This window comes from Hyla sarda, chromosome 1 (genome assembly GCF_029499605.1).
Source record: "Hyla sarda isolate aHylSar1 chromosome 1, aHylSar1.hap1, whole genome shotgun sequence".
NCBI lineage: Eukaryota > Metazoa > Chordata > Amphibia > Anura > Hylidae > Hyla > Hyla sarda.
This window is the reverse complement of record NC_079189.1, coordinates 433,582,780-433,600,337: the sequence shown is the minus strand read 5'-3', so window position 1 is coordinate 433,600,337 and position 17,558 is coordinate 433,582,780. Positions and strand designations below refer to the sequence as shown.

General features: G+C 42.6%; 1 protein-coding gene across 1 annotated transcript in view; it reads right to left on the bottom strand.

Moving 5' to 3' along the window:
* SLC5A1 (solute carrier family 5 member 1) overlaps positions 1-17,558 on the bottom strand; it is a 125,957-nt gene that overhangs the window by 79,959 nt on the left and 28,440 nt on the right. The window contains exon 3 of the mRNA XM_056530789.1: positions 2,708-2,812. Coding sequence (XP_056386764.1) covers positions 2,708-2,812 — 105 coding nt within the window. The remainder of the gene's footprint in view (positions 1-2,707; positions 2,813-17,558) is intronic.

The window sequence follows — 17,558 nt, the reverse complement described above, 5'->3', positions numbered from 1 at the left end:
AACTTTTTAGATCAAGAATGGAGGAACTCCTTTAAGATTACTTATAGGTTTTGCCAATGTACAGAATATATAGATGCAAACATAAAAAATTATTAAGATGGTATTATACTCCTGAAAGGATAGCAAATATGTATGCACATATAGAAGATATGCGTGGGAGAAGCTGTGGGGAGAAGGGGTCCCTCTTCATGTCCTAAACTAAATAACTACTGGATGACATTTAGGCATCTTATTCTGGATGTTATGGATATTTAGACAAAATGGTCGCCCCAATTAATATTGTTATTTTTAGGAATAAATAATATCCCATCAAAAGATACCATATACACTCGAGTATAAGCCGAGTTTTTCAGCACGATTTTTCGTGCTGAAAACGCCCCCCCCCCCCCTCGGTTTATACTCGAGTGAACTCTCCGCCTGTCAATCCCTTCTCAGTGGTCTTCAACCTGCGCACCTCCAGATGTTGCAAAACTACAACTCCCAGCATGCCCGGACAGCCTTCAGAGTTTTGAAACCTCTGGAGGTCCGTAGGTTGAAGACCACTGCAGCCTTCGTCATCATCCAGACCCCCCCTTTAGTTTTCTACTCACCTCCCCTCGGTGGGAAGGAAGGATGAGCTGGTCCGGGCCATCTATGCTGCAGTCCGGTGAGGAGGGTTAGTCATTCCGGGCTGTCCATTTTCACCAGGGGGGGGGGCCTCTTCTCCACGCTCCGAGCCTGCCCCGGACAAGTGACGTTGCCTTGACGACGACGCACAGGGACGCGCATGAACGTCCCTGTGTGTCGTCGTCAAGGCAATATAACTAGTCCGGGGCCGGCCCGGAGCGGAGAAGAGGGCTTCCCGGTGAAAATGTACAGCCCGGAACAACTAGCCCTCCCCACCGGACGGTCCCTGCAGCATAGATGGCCTGGACCAGCTCACCCTTCCTTCCCACCGAGGGAAGGTGAGTAGAAAACTAAAGGGGGGGGGTGTCTGGATGATGACAAAGGCCGCAGTGGTCTTCAACCTGCGGACTTCCAGAAGTTTCAAAACTACAACTCCCAGCATGCCAATGGCTGTCCTTGCATGCTGGGAGTTGTAGTTTTGCAACATCTGGAGGTCCGCAGGTTTAAGACCACTGATGAAGGGATTGACAGGCGGTGATGATGGGGGGGGGGGGAATGATGACGGGGGTCTGGATGATGACATGGGGGGATGATGTATTTCCAACCCGAGGCTTATAGTCGAGTCAATAACTTTTCTTAGGTTTTGGGGTGAAATTAGGGGCCTCGGCTTATATTCGGGTCGGCTTATACTCGAGTATATACGGTAGGTCACTATTTTGTATAATCTGCACAGCAATAAAATTATTGCTGACTAGCATTATTAGGGGAAGTTCACATGGAGTATTTTCATGCGTATTCTGACACTTACTACATGACCATACTATGGGCATGGATGAGGCTCCCATATTTATAACATATTTATAACACACAAAAAAAAGGAAAAAAAAGAAAACCAGTTGTTCGGATATTGAAAGGAAGTAGCCATTTCCACCAGAACAGGGGGTCCACAACCCCTCCACAATTGCAGTAAGGAGTTTGAATAGAGTAGTGGTTGAGCATTTACATGACCCATTCAATGTAGACAACATGTAGAGTAGAGTTCAGTACATGCCTGTGTCCATTAGTCTCATAGACATTAAATGGCACTATTTGATGCATGGTAGACTGCTACTGCAGTGGGGGGCTCAGTATTGGGGCTCCCAGTGGTCACACATTTATTACCTATCTTGAGGGTTGGTGATACACCTATTATAGACAGTATTGGGACGCACTTTTAAATAATTAAATCCATTGGTCCCATTGGCGTATAAATTTAGGTATATAAAATTAAGTGTATCAAATTAAGCAAGGTTTCTATAAAGGGCTCACTGAATTCCAGCATAGTACTGTAATAGGATGCCACTGCTGCTACAAGTCAGTTTGTGAAATATCTTCTTCTGTCCATAATATGGATGTTGAATGGACCAGAAGTTCAAGCCTCACCAGAGGTCCTATTAACCAAACTGACAAGATCATAGTAATGTATAATACTGTTCGTTAGGGCCTTTAGACCTGCAGTCAGGTTGAGACTTGTGGCCATAACATGGATTTCAAAATGCACTATATTACCCTCATGTGAAACAGAACTAAAGCATGCTAAAGGATAAGCTCTGTAACTTTAATCACCATGTGCCAAAGTTTCAAGTAAAAGATCAGTAGTAATAGCTAAGAAGGTATATTGTTCTGTTTGGAAAACTTCTAGATAATTTATATGACGTATCTGTGCATGTACAAGAAATTATGGCAAGAGTCATGGTGATCATTTACACAAGGCAGTTGTCCCCATGAGCGCTCTCGATTGTCTGGATCTCTTTGTATATAACTGAGGCTTCACAAATTGACTGGTTCATTAAAATCTACGGATTTCTACAAAATGGTTCATAATAATATACATAATGTGCACAATAATATACATAATCAACAAAATGTATTTTTCAGAACAATGACGATATCAAAGAAAATGTTTTTAAATTGTAAAAGCTTCACTTTTCTAATTGACTAAACATAAAATGTGCAAGAATGTTTTTGGTTGCAATAGCAATATTTTCCTTTCAGCTGTATAAAATGTAATATAGTATGGTATCACAGGCAAAAGTATCAAACCTGTATTACAAAATCTTACATTCCATTCGAAGCCTCCAATGACAATCCCACCAGCTGCTGCTGTGCCTGCCAAGCCAACAAAGTGACCGCTTCCAATGTTACTGGCAAAAAGAGATGCTCCAATCTAAAAAGCAAAATAAACAGGTTAGTTCATTCTCAGTTAGAAACAGAATACAAGGGTGTAGCTAGGAGTGGGGTTGGCTGTCAGGGCATATGATCTAGGTGCAGTGCCCCCTAGGGCACCATGAGTGGGGCACAGGTTCAATACAACAACTGGTAGCATTAAGTAGATATGAGGTAACACGTAAAAGCTATAAACCATTAAAACACACTTAATAAATCCCAGAGTCACTTTAACAGTGTTTAGGGCCCCAATATTTGCCTTACATCTCTGACTAAAATTTATCAATATGTTTGCAGACAGCAGATTGTTATTTTCACCATCTCAGGAGCAATGTGTCACTGGGAATTACTGCATTTTGTAATGTTGGCAGCCTGACAGAATATACAGGTGGCAGCGCCCTAGGCACTGTGTGAACACAAACTGATATAAAATTGAAACTCTGGTTGTATCTTCCAAAATGCACTCAATTGCTTGGTAAAATCAAGTAGAAAAAAATTGGGAGTTTAAGCTTTATATTCTTTTTTTAGTTAAAAAAAAAATTAAATGGGCAGATGTATCAAATTCGAGTGGGTTTTTAAAAGGTAATAATGCTCTTCTTGCTATTAACTTCAGCTTTTTGCTTTGTAATCTTTTTTGTTTGTTTGTTTGTTTGTTTTTTATTAACCAGCATCAAATTACTTTACAAGATGAATTGTCAGGTAAACAGAAGCATACAGAATCAATATCCATCAAATAACCTACAATATGAGAGAAATACAGTGTTTATTTTCTAATAAACAAGAATGGGAGTGAATCCCAAAACTCAATAAACCCTCCCTTGGCAAGAACATTAACATAATGTCTAAGTTGAATCATTTGAAAAAGTGATGACCTATTACAAGGTGAAATCGAAGGACCTATAAAAAGGAGGCAGTGTAGCATGTATGGATCAAGTTTACAAAGCAGTCAAGAGGGCCTCCAGCTCTGAACGGTACACCAGATAAGCAGGTTATCTTAGAGAGTAGGAGGGACCTCTGAAGATTTTAAAGAGGACCTGTAGCCAAACCAAAAAATATATGAGACTGCATTTTCATTTATTTGCTTAGGGTACCTTGATCACACATGTTTTTACAGTGTATTGACAATTCAGGGAATTAGTCAGGTGGGAGTGAACTTAGCCCCTTAAGGACGCAGCTCATTTTTTGCTAATCTGACCACTATCACTTTATATATTAATAACTCTGGGATGCTTTTACCTTTCATTCTGATTCTGAGACAGTTTTTTCGTTACATATTCTACTTTAACATAGTGGTACATTTTCGTTGTTACTTGAATCCCAAAATTTCATGAAAATTTTGAAAATCTTGCATTTTTCCAACAGAAACTTTCTGCTTGTAAGGAAAATGGATATTCCAAATAAATTAAATTATATTCACAAATACAATATGTCTACTTTATGTTTGCATCATTAAGTTGACATGTTTTTACTTCTTGAAGACATTAGAGGGCTTCAAAATTCAGCAGCAATTTTCTAAATTTTCACAAAGATTTCAAAATCTGAATTTTTCAGGGACCAGTTAAGTTTGAAGTGGATTTAAGGGGCTTTTATGTTAAAAATACCCAAGAAATTACTCCATTGTAAAAACTGAAACCCTCAAATTATTCAAAATGACATTCGGAAAGTGTGTTAACCCTTTAGGTGTTTCACAGGAAAAGCATCAAAGTGAATGAGAACATTCTAAATCTTCATTTGTTACTTTCTAGTGTAGAGCCATTTTTCTTATTTTTACCAGGAGTAAAAGGAGAGAAATCCCCCCAAAATGTATAACCCCATTTCTCTCGAGTAAGGAAATACCTTATGTGTGTATGTAAAGTGCTGAGAAGGGAAGGAGTCACATTTGGCTTTTGGAAAGCAAATTTTGCTGAAATGGTTTTTGGGGGGCATGTCACATTTAGGAAGCCCCTATGGTGCCAGAACTGCAAGAAAACCCACAGGGAATACTATTTTGGAAACTACACCCCTCAAGGAATGTAACAAGGGGTACACTGAGCCTTAACACGCCACAGATGTTTGACGACTTTTCGTTAAAATCGGATGTGTAAAGGGGAAAAAAAATCCACTAAAATGCAGGTTTTTCCCCAATTTTTTTTTTTACAAGGGCTAATGGGAGAAAATGCCCCCCAAAATTTGTAACCCCATTTCTTTTGAGTAAGGAAATACCCCATGTGTGGACGTTAAGTGCTCTGCTGGCATACTACAATGCTCAGAAGAGAAGAAGCGCCATTGAGCTATTGGAGAGAGAATTTGTTTGGAATGGAAGTCGGGGGCCATGTGCATTTACAAAGCCCCCATGGTGCCAGAACAATGGAACCCCCCACATGTGACCCCATTTTGGAAACTACACCCCTCACAGAATTTTCATTAGGGGTGCAGTGAGCATTTACACCCCAAATTACATTTTTCATTTTCACAGACCACTGTTCCAAAAATCTGTCAGACACCTGTGGGGCTTGAATGCTCACTGCACCGCTTATTACATTACTTGAGGGTGTAGTTTCCAAAATGGGGTCACACGTGGGGGGTTCCATTGTTCTGGCACTATGGGGGCTTTGTAAACATGTGGCCTTCAATTCTGGACACTTTTTTTCTCCAAAAGCCCAATGGCGCTCCTTCTCTTCAGAGCATTGTAGTGCGCTCACAGATCACTTTACATCCACATATGGGCTATGTTCTTACTCAGAAAAAACGTGGTGACAAATTTTTGGGGGCTTTTTTCCTATTTTCCCTTGTTAAAATGAAATATTTACGGTAACTCCAGCATTTTTGTGAAAACATTATTTTTTTTCATTTTCCCATCCAAATTTAGTGAAAATTCGTCAAACACCTGTGGGGTGTTAAGGCTCACTTTACCCCTTGTTACGTTCCATAAGGGGTGTAGTTTCCAAAATGGTTTCTCACATGGGTATTTATTTTTTTGGGCTTATGTCAGAACCGCTGTAAAATCAGCCACCCCTGTGCAAATCACCAATTTAGACCTCAATGTACATATTGCGCTCTCACTCCTCAGCCTTGTTGTGCACCCACAGAGCATTTTACATCCACATATGGGGTATTTCCATACTCAGGAGAAATTGCGTTACAAATTTTGGGGGTCTTTTTTTCTTTTTACCGCTTGTGAAAATGAAAAGAATGGGGCAACACCAGCATGTTAGTGGAAAAGATTAAATTTTTTTACACTAACATGCTGGTGTGGATCCCAACTTTTCCTTTTCATATGGGGTAAAAGGAGAAAAATCCCCTCAAAATTTGTAAAGCAATTGCTCCCAAGTATGGAAATACCCCATATGTGGCCCTAAACTGTTTCCTTGAAATACAAAAGGGCCCTGATGTGAGAGAGCGCCATGCACATTTGAGACCTAGATTGGGGATTTGCATAGGGGTGGACTCGGATGCAAGCGTTACAATTGGCTCCGCTATCAAAAATATTCTACGCCATTGATTCCCAAATATTCTACGCCATTGATTCCCAAACAGGGCGCCTCCAGTTGTTGTTTTGCAACAGCTGGAGGCTCCGTTTTGGAAACACTGCTGTACGATATGTTTTTTATTGGGGGAAGGGGGGACAGTGTAAGGGGGTGTAGTGTTTTACCCTTTTATCTTGTGGTAGTGTAGTGTAGAGTTTTTAGGGTACATTCACATGGGCAGGTTTATGGTGAGTTTCCCGCTAGGAGTTTGAGCTGTGGTGGAAAATTTGCCACAGCTCAAACTTGAAGCAGGAAACTCACTGTAAACCCGCCCGTGTGAATGTACCCTGTCCATTCACATGGGGGGGACAAACCTCCAGCTGTTGCAAAACTACAACTCCCAGAATGCACTGACAGACGGTGCATGTTGAGAGTTGTACGTTTGCAACACCTGGAGGCACACTGGTTGGAAAACCGTGAGTTAGGTTCTGTTACCTAACTCAGTGAAAAACTACAACTCCCAGCATGTACTGATTGCCGAAGGGCAGGCTGGGAGTTGTAGTTATGCAACAGCTGGAGACAAGCAACTACAGCTCCCAGAATGCCGAGACAGCCTTTTGCTGTTCGTTCATGCTGGGAGTTGTAGTTTTGCAAGATTTTGAAGGCCACGGTTTAGAGACCATCGTACAGTGATCTCCAAACTGTGGCCCTCCAGATATTGCAAAACTACAAATCCCAGCATGCCCAGACAGCAAACTGCTGTGTGGGCATGCTGGGAGTTGTAGTTTTGCAAGATCTAGAGGGCCACATTTTAGATACCACTGCACAGTGATCTCCAAACTGTACCCCTCTAAATCTTGCAAAACTACAAATCCCAGCATGCCCAAAAAGCAAACAGCTCTCTGGGCATGCTGGGAGTTGTAGTTTTGCAACATCTGGAGGCCATCAGTTTAGAGATCACTGCATAGTGGTCTCCAAACTGTAGCACTGCAGATGTTGCTGGGCAACTACTCACCTCCTGCAGCAGGATCGCACGCTGCGCAAGCTGGAGGATCACCACCTGCCGTCCCTGATCGCTGCCCGGTAAGGGACCTCCACCACCACCGCCACTCACATCACGGTTCCCCTGCTCTGCCCGGACTACCCTGCGTGGGCAGGGCAGGGAAAATGAACTTTCACCCCATATCTGCTATTGGTCCGTTGCTTCTGACCAACCAGTAGCAGGGATAGGAGGGGTGGCACCCCTGCCACCTCACTCCTATCCCTTCAGGGCAATCGGGGGTGTCTTGGACTACCCTGATCACCCTTATTTTCCAGGTCACCGGGTCATCGGAGACCCATATGACCCGGTATAGCCACAGATGGCCGGTCTGAATTGAGCGCCCGCGATTGCCAACATGGAAGGGTCTCAGGACCCCCCTCTGAGATGTGACGGGATGCCGTCTGAATGATTTCAGCAGGCATCATGGTCCGGTCCCCGACTGGCTAGTGGCAGGGACCAAAATTCCCACGGGCATACCTGTATGTCCTGCGTCCTTAAGGATTCAGGATGCAGGGAATACATGTATGTCCTGTGTCCTGAAGAGGTTCATTTTAGTAACGGGAGTGACAGGAAGGATTATACGGTCATTGGGTGTGTCCCTTACTATATAATCACAGTCATCCCCTGATATTCACTACCAATATTTTAACACCCATGTGACAATTCCCTGAGTTATCAGACAAGCTATAAACCCACATATTGCCTAAATGAAAGGGGGTATCAAGAAACTGTAAAAAGGTTTATGAGCAGGGCATCCTAAGCTGTTTAATGACAATAAACCCAAAAACCTAAATTTTGGGAGGCTGGCCACAGGTCCTCTTTAGTAATGTTGTCAAGGCCATGGGATTGGCAAAACACTGTCTACAGAAGAATTGTCAAATCTGTTCCTCACCCCTATCCAGTCCATTGCAAAGCATAGTTAGCCAAGATGCTGGAAACTTTTAGATTAGGAAAATTAATAATTCCCAGAATTTTTTTTTTTTAATCTGTTTTATTTATTACACTATAAGATTGCTTCACTTTGGAATCTCCCGTAATGTTCTAATACAGCTCTTTTTCGAATGAATTTAATCTTTTTCTTCGGAATCTGTTTTATTTACCAGACTAAAAAGAATTATATGACTTTGAAATTCCCCAGTAGTTATTTGTACATCATAGTCAATCAAGCATTCGCTGATGCAAAGAAAGGGGAGCAAAAGGTGCCTCACGGAGGCAATGATATACTTAAGGCTTAGAGGTATATTATGGACCCATAGAAAATCTAGGCTTGTTGTATATGGTAATCCTGTGTGCAAAACTTTATATAAATAGACTTCATATGAACGGATTCAAATCTAAATTCAAGTGAATAAGGCCATACTACAGAAGGCTCACATAATAAGGAAACAATGATTTAGACCACTTTCACATAGCAGTATTTGTTAGCCAAAACCAGTGGTTGAATGTACACAAGAAAAAGTATAATAGAAAAATGTGCACCTTTTTTTGTGTGTAAGCGTCCTTTTAGATGGGGAGACCCATCACTGTAGCAGACTGGCGCTCCCTTAAGCCTTATACGCATCGCTGTCAGCAGCATATTCCCTGTTTACACAAGTAGATGTGCAGCCGACCAATGATAATTTTCAAGACCACGCAATGCCAGCGATCACCAACAAACAAGCCACTGCTAATTTATCATCTGATCGCTGGGTTTGTGTAAAAGGCCCTTTAGACCCAATACTAGTATTGGCCTAGAATACTCCTGCCATATACTGCCCTCAGTACTGTTGTGTGAAAGGGACCATAGATGACTTAAAAACCTGTGTAATTGCAACAGTATTATAGACAAGTCTCAGCCAGATCGTTGCTTTAATTACCCAAATGCACAACAACGATCCTTTCAGTTCAGGCCTCTAGAAGCACAGTCAGGTTGGAAATTGTGTCCATAATATGAATGCAAACATGAGTATATTTTGCACACGTGTTAAAGTGTTTTTATGGGGACATAAAAATATAAAATAAAGAGGAAAAAAAATCTTTAAAAAATGTTTGTGTATAAGCCCCTCCCTCAATAAAAAATGAAATGGACCCTTTTCCCCATTTTACAAAAAAAAGTGTAGAAATCAATAAATATATAAATTAATTAATGAACATACGGTATTTGGTATCAGCATATGCGTCCAAACTATTAAAATGTAATGTTAATGATCCTGTACAATGAGCGGCGTAAACGTGGAAAAAAGAAGTCCAAAATTGCTGCTTTTTGGTTTCATCACATCACAAAAATTAAGAGTGAATAAAAAGTCACATATATGCAAAATTGGCACCAATTAAAACTACAGATCATGGTGCTACAAAATGAGCCCTATGTATACGGAAAAATTAAAAAGTTATAGGTGTCAGGATAAAAGCGATTAAACATACTTATTTTGTTTAAAAAGTTTGAGTCTTTATTAAAGTATTTACCGTATTTATCAGCGTATAACACGCACTTTTTAGGCTAAAATTTTTAGCCTAAAGTCTATGTGCGTGTTATACGCCGATACCGCCCCAGGAAAGGCAGGGGGAGAGAGGCCGTCGCTGCCCGCTTCTCTCCCCCTGCCTTCCCTGGGGTCTAGAGCCCTGCTGCCGGCCCTTTTCACCCCCTGGCTATCGGCGCCGCTGCCCGTTCTGTCCCCCTGACTATCGGTACCGGCGCCGACAGCCAGGGGGAGAGAAGGGGCAGCGGCACCCATTGCCGGCGCCGCTGCCCCGTTGCCTCCCCCCATCCCCGGTGGCATAATTACCTGGGTCGGGTCCGTGCTGCAGCAGGCCTCTGGCGTGCGTCCCCTTCGTCGTTGCTATGCGCTGCATGGCGCGGCGTATGACGTCAGTGCGCTGCGCCGTGCATAGCAACGACGCAGGGGACGCACGCCGGAGGCCTGCTGCAGCGCGGACCCGACCCAGGTAATTATGCCACCGGGGATGGGGGGAGGCAACGGGGCAGCGGCGCCGGCAATGGGTGCCGCTGCCCCTTCTCTCCCCCTGGCTGTCGGCGCCGCTTCTCTCCCCCTGGCTATCAGCGCCGGCAATGGGGCGCCGTAAAGAAAACACGTTAGTTTTACCGTCCAGACATGTCAAAGTTAAGATTGGTCGGAGTGCCACTTAAGTAGTAAGTTAAAGTTAGGTGAAGAACAACATGTCAATTTGTATTAATGACAGTAATGCTTAAAGTATCTATTACTCTTGTAATTATATAATATTCCTTCAGTAAAATAACAAAAATAACTGTGGGAAGAGCCTGGGAGGATTCAAAAAGAATAAACGCAAGTAATGCCTGACTTTGTCCCTTCTGTACTAGAAGCGTGGGCTTGTTATTGTAGTCAGATGGTTAGTTCATAGGGCAAGGTTTTATGCAATTTTACTGCTCACATTATGGCCTGATCTTGACCCTGTTTTATTACTTCTATAGTACTTAGTATTGACATATAAAAATGTATTGCAGACTCATTGTTTATGTAAAAATATAATAAACTATAAGGTTGGAATTACATACAGCGTTAAAGAGGTACTCCGGTGGGGAAATTTTTTTTTTATTAATTGGTGGTAGAAAGTTAAACAGATTTGTAAATTATTTCTATTTTAAAAAAAAATCTTAATCCTTCCAGTACTTATAAGCTGCTGTATGCTACAGAGGAAGTTGTGAAGTTCTTTTCTGTCTGACCACAGTGCTCTCTGCCAGGGCCGCCATCAGGAATTTCAGGGCCCCATAAATTCATAGCGTCTGCCTAAAAAACTTTTTTAATTTGGGTCATATCTCTGGCTGTTTACAGCGCTAAATATGTGCAGCAGTACAGGTCAAAATATGACCATATTTTAGCAAGTATACCTCAACTTTTATTCAATCTTAGACAGTGAGAGCCTGGCTGCTGAGACCACACCGATCATTAGAACAAAGGAACAAAAGAGTTTTCTTGGTTATCATTTTTGCCAAAATACTGTGTGTGAACAAAGCGAAAAGGGAAAAGTCGAGCCATTGCTATCATATACTGCAGTATAATATTTGACACCAATGGTGTCTTGCACTATGGATCTGCAACAAGGTTGTGAATTTTAATACACAGAACAGAAGTGCTGACCTTTTCACTAAGAAATCTTAAATATATATGCAGGCACATTTATAATAGATTATATACATGCATTGAAGGATTAAAGGACATCTGCAGCATGACTAACACTTATCCCCTATCCACAGGATAGGGGATAAGTGTTTGATCGTGGGGGGTCCGACCGCTGGGACCCCCTGTGATCTCCTGTACGGGGCAGCGGCTGTCCCATGCAGGGGGCGTGCCGGGCGCAGCATGACGTTGCAGCCGGCACGCCTCCTCCATACATATCTATGGGAGAGGCGGGGAGGCAGCGTTCGTGCATCCCCGCCTCCCCCATAGAACTGTATGGGGGACAGGGAGGAGACGGGGCGTCACCGTCGACGCTACGGGCCTTAGCGCTCACCATGAGTGCTAATGGCGGCGCCCCGTACAGGAGATCACAGGGGGTCTGAGCGGTCGGGCCCCCCGCAATGAAACACTTATCCCCTATCCTGTGGATAGAGGATAAGTGTCATACCGCTGCAGTTGTCCTTTAACTACTATAGACTGGACTGTTCACATAACAAAACCAGTATACTAATACCAACATTATCAATAATATCACTACACAAAGGACAAAAAATACTGCCACCTCATTATCATACAGTACAAACAATCGGTTACAGCCTGATCACATTTTCCTACTCTTCAATGACTGAATAATGACGTCATACAGTTATTATATACGAAACATTATTTACAAGCCAACATTATTACCATACAGTGACCATATAGTGCAGTTACATCCAAGTGACATACAGGTGACATCTTCTCTGATTTGTTTACTTTTTCTTTTCCTTCCGCCCTAGGTGGCGACTTCTTCCAGCTGTGACTTGTTTCCACATAATCTGTCAGACAAGCATTTTAGGCTCTGCACTTAAAGGAAATCTGTCATCAGAATCACCCGCACTAAACCTGTTACACAGGCTTGTAGTGCGGGGGATCCTGATTAAAACGCTCCTTACCTGGTTAAAAATGGTTCAGCGGTTCTTAAGATATCTATATTTTTAGTTTTCTGTTATTCCCTGGCTTGGGACTCAGTGGGAGGTGTTATCATCTCGGACTCGGCTACACGTCATTCTAATTGGGCGGAGCTGCCGCCCGGCTCATGAATATTCATGAACTTATCCACACAAATATATCTATATATAACCTGCTTGTTCCTTCAGTTTGTGAATAAAAACACCCTCCCCCCCTCCCTTCCTCCCCCCCCGGCTTTTCACTCTTGCAGCCCGTCTTCTTACTTGTATAGGGCCGCAGCTCGAGTGAAGCCGGGGGGAGAACGCCGCTTCCGGGTGTACGGAAAGCGGCGCATGCGCGGCCCTCCCCACCAGACCGAGAAAAAGGAGTTAGACCACGAGGATAAGTTCATGAATATTCATGAGCCGGGCGGCAGCTCCGCCCAGCTAGAATGACGTGTGGCCGAGTCCCAGATGATAACACCTCCCACTGAGTCCCAAGCCAGGGAATAACAGAAAACTAAAAATATAGATATCTTAAGAACCGCTGAACCATTTTTAACCAGGTATGGAGCGTTTTAATCAGGATCACCCGCACTACAAGCCTGTGTAACAGGTTTAGTGCGGGTGATGCTGATGACAGATTTCCTTTAATGCTACACCAATATAAACTTTCTATAGTAGTATTGTCCCACACAATAATAGTGCTTCTTTAAAAGTGTGCCCCATAAAGTATATTGCCCCCAATTGTGGCCACACACAGATGTCTGCCCCAATAATGCCCGCGACACTGTAGTTTCCCTCATAATAGTGCTCTGATACAGTAGTTTTGCCCCTAATAGTGTCCCCACACAGTAGTTATTATAGTTATATTGTTATAGTGCCCCTCAGTTGATAGTATGGATGTTCTAATACCAGTGTCAGTGCCGTTACTGGACATTTGCATGAGTACTTGTGCACGTGCAAATGTCCCTGATATCTATTTCAATACCTGCCAGGGGAATGGAGGAAGAAGGCATGCTGAGCTGCACAGTGAGTAGTGGTGTTGCTGAGTTAGTGTGAAGGGCGGTGGCAGGGAGAGGGCACAGCTTCCATACTCAATGACAAGTAGAGGGAGGACGAGCAGTCCATCACTTCTGGGGCTTCAGGAGACTGGGAAAGCTGTGTGATAGTACACAGTGCAGTGCATTATTTTCCAAGCTTTATGTACTGCCTGTCACCCAGCTTTCTTAGCCTCCTGAAGAGAATATATGTCTGGTGAAGCAGCTATATTGGAGACATTAACCTCTTCAGGATGCAGGGCGTATGCATACGCCCTGCATCCTGAGTCCTTAAGGACGCAGGGCATACAGGTACGCCCATGGGAATTTTGGTCCCCGCCGCTAGCCGGTCGGGGACCGGACCAGGATGCCTGCTGAAATCATTCAGCAGACATCCCAGCACATCACTGAGGGGGGTCCTGAGACCCCCGTATGTTAACGTAACCCTTGTTACATTCCTGGAGGGGTGTAGTTTCCAAAATGGTATCACATATGGGGGGGCTTCTGCTGTTCTGGCTCCATGGGAGGTTTGTAAATGCACATGGCCCCGACTTCAATTCCAGCAAAATTCTCTCTTCAAAAGTCCAATGGCGCTCCTTCTGTTCTGAGACCTGTAGTGCGCCAGCAGAGCACTTAACGTTCACATATGAGGCGTTTTCTTAATTTGAAGAAATTGGGCTTCAAATTTTGGGGTCCATTTTCTCCTATTACACCATGTGAAAATTAAAAATTTGGAGTAACACCATCATTTTAGTGTTAAAAATCTAAATTTTCACTTTTACGGCCCACTGTTCAAAAAATCTGTGAGGTGTAAGTACTCACTGTAACCCTTGTTACATTCCTGGAGGGGTGTAGTTTCCAAAATGGTGTCTCATGTGGAGGGTTTCTGCTGTTCTGGAACCATGGGAGGTTTGTAAATGCACATGGCCCCCCGACTTCAATTTCAGCAAAATTCTCTCTCCAGCTCATGTAGTGTGCCAGCAGAGCACTTAACGTCCACATATTGGACATTTTCTTAATCGGGAGAAATTGGGCTTCACATTTTTGGGTCCATTTTCTCCTATTACGCCTTTTGAAAATGAAAAATTTGGATTAACACCATCATTTTAGTGTTAAAAATCTAATTTTCCATTTTCACGTCCAACTTCAATGCAAAGTTGTCAAACACCTTGGAGGTGTTAAGGCTCAATATATCCCTTATTACGTTCCTTGGGGGGTGTAGTTTCCAAAATAGTATGCCATTTTATTTTTTTATTTTTTGCTTTTCTGGCACCATGGGGGCTTTCCTAAATGCAACATGGCCCCCAAAAACCATGACAACAAAAATTTTTTCAAAAATCCCACAGTTGCTCTTTCCCTCTTGAGCCCGCAGAGCACTTTATATCAACATATGAGGTATTTCCATACTTTAGAGAAATTGGGCTACAAATTTTGGGGGGCTTTTTCTCCTCATACTACTTTTAAAAATGAAAAAAAATGGATGTAAAAAAAGGGTATAAAATGCAGATTTTGATTTTCCACTTTGCTGCTATTCTTGTGAAACACCTAAAGGGTTAACACTTTCTGAATGTCATTTTGAATACTTTGAGGCATGTAGTTTCTATAATGGGGTAATTTATGGGGTATTTCTCACAGTAAGGCCCCTCAAATGCACTTCAAACTTAACTGGTCCCTGAAAAATTCAGATTTTGAAATTTTCATGAAAATTTCGAAAATTGCTGCTATACTTTGAAGCCCTCTAATGTCTTCAAAAAGTAAAAACTTGTCAACTTTATGATGTCAACACAAAGTAGACATATTGTATTTGTGAATCAATATATCATTTATTTGGGATGTTCATTTTCCTTCTAAGCAGAGAGTTTCAAAGTTGGAAAAATTAAAAATTTTACCAACTAGCATACTAATGTGTATAATGGTAGAGTAGTAGTGTGACATCTTTTACTTCACTCCATGTCACCTCTCCAATATGGCTGCTTCATCAGACAGATATTCCCTTGAGGAGAGTGGGAAAGCTAGGTGACAGGCAGTACATAAACTTGGGGAAGTAGGGTGAGCCCTATACTGTGTACTACCTGTCTCACAGCCCCCATATACCCATGTAGTTCCCCCCGCTGTGAATACACACATAAATCCGTACATAGACAAACATTGCACAGATACAAACACATGCACATTACATATATACATTCATAATGCTAACAGATATACACACATGACTAGGCTCTGGATATATATATATATATATATATATATATATATATATATATATATATATATACACACACACACACATCTACTTTTTAGGCAGGATTGAGCAGCTTCAGGGGGTCCACATCTTGTGTGACTTCCAGTTTCGGTTTCACTTCAGTTCCAGGCTTCAGACTGTGCACCTTACAGCCCTCCTTGTGGCCCAGGAGGGAGGAGAGGGGCCCAATACATCTTCCTGCCTGTATGTGGGGAAGTGTTGATCCCCAGAGCTTCTAAGCTTCTAATTTACTACAATAAATAATTAAATAATAACTGACACAACAACAATTTAACTTTTGTGTGGGTGGGGACCGGCCACAGCTTTAGTTATAAAATTAAATAACAATTTAACTGTAACAAAGACACCGATTGGCTTCTGGCCAACCCGAGAGGTGCTGCCACACCGTCCTTTGTGCAGGTCTACCCCGGGTTGACCCCGCTTTCACCGTCTTCTTACCGCCAAGCTGTGACTTACAACAAACAGAGATACAAAAAGGGAGGGAGGGCAAAACTCCGGGTCCTGGGCAGATTGAGGGGGGAAGGGAGACACCACAGCTATAAATACCTAGGGGAGGTCCCCTGAAAGCCCGGGAAACTATTAAACCCCTGATTGGTGCACTCCTTCCCCCCACCCATGGGACACACCACTACAGTTACCAACAAGTTTTACAGGCGGGGGAGGGGGCTAAAAACCTTGCCTGTATTTTTCTTAACCCCTTAACTGCTCACCAGTCAGTGAGCAAGCTAGTTATGCACAGCTTGCCCCTCCAGGAGCTTGTTCTTTTTACTGACATGCTGTGTGGAGTGCTGGAGGAGGGGGGTGAAAGAGTAAGCAGCAGCGGGCCCCTGTTCAGGCCGGGCCCCTGACAGCCAGATAAATGCACAACAGACAGGGCATATGTTACAAGGTTTGTATATCCCATGCATGTCTAGATTCTGCTGTAGATGTTTAAATTGGTACTCCGGTATTAAATCAACTGGTGCCAGAAAGTTAAACAGATTTGTAAATTACTTCTATTAAAAAATCTTAATCCTTCCAGTACTTATTAGGGGCTGTATACTACAGAGGAATTTTTTTTCTGCCATGACCACAGTGATCTCTGCTGAAACCTTTGTCCATTTTAGGAACTGTCCAGAGCAGCATATGTATGCTATGGGGAGTTCCTGACATGGACAGAGGTGTCCGCAGAGAGCAATGTGGTCATAACAGAAAAGAAATCCCAAAAGAATCAGCATTTCCCCTGTAGTATGCAGCCACTAATAAGTACTAGAAGGATTAAGATTTTTTAATAGAAGTAATTTTCAAATTTAACTTTCTGGCACCAGTTGATTAAAAAAAAAAAAGAAAGTTTTCCATCAGAGTATCCCTTTAATGCTGTTTGTGAGTAGGATTTGATAAAACTCATATAAGCTTGTTGCACATGTAATGGCTGAGCCTGATGTTTTCAGCGGGACTGACAGTAGCTTGCCCTTGATCTCTCCATTGAGAATACATGTTGAGTAGTGTTGAGCGGCATAGGCCATATTCGAATTCGCGAATATTCGCGAATATATGGACGAATATTCGTCATATATTCGCGAATATTCGCATATTCGTTATACCCTCGTTTTATTTTCGCGTATGCGAAAATTCACGTATACGAAAATTAATTTATGTGTAAATTCGCATATGCGAAAATTAGCATATGCTAATTTTTCGCATATGCGAAGTTTCGCACGCCAGTCTCACACAGTAGTATTACAGCCTTCTTTACACCACACAACCTGGAAGCAGAGAGGGGTGATCACTGTGATGTGTACTGTGAAGAAAAAAATAAAAAAACCAACGAATATTCGTAATTACGAATATATAGCGCTATATTCGCGAAATTCGCGAATTCGCGAATATGCGATATTCGCGAATAATA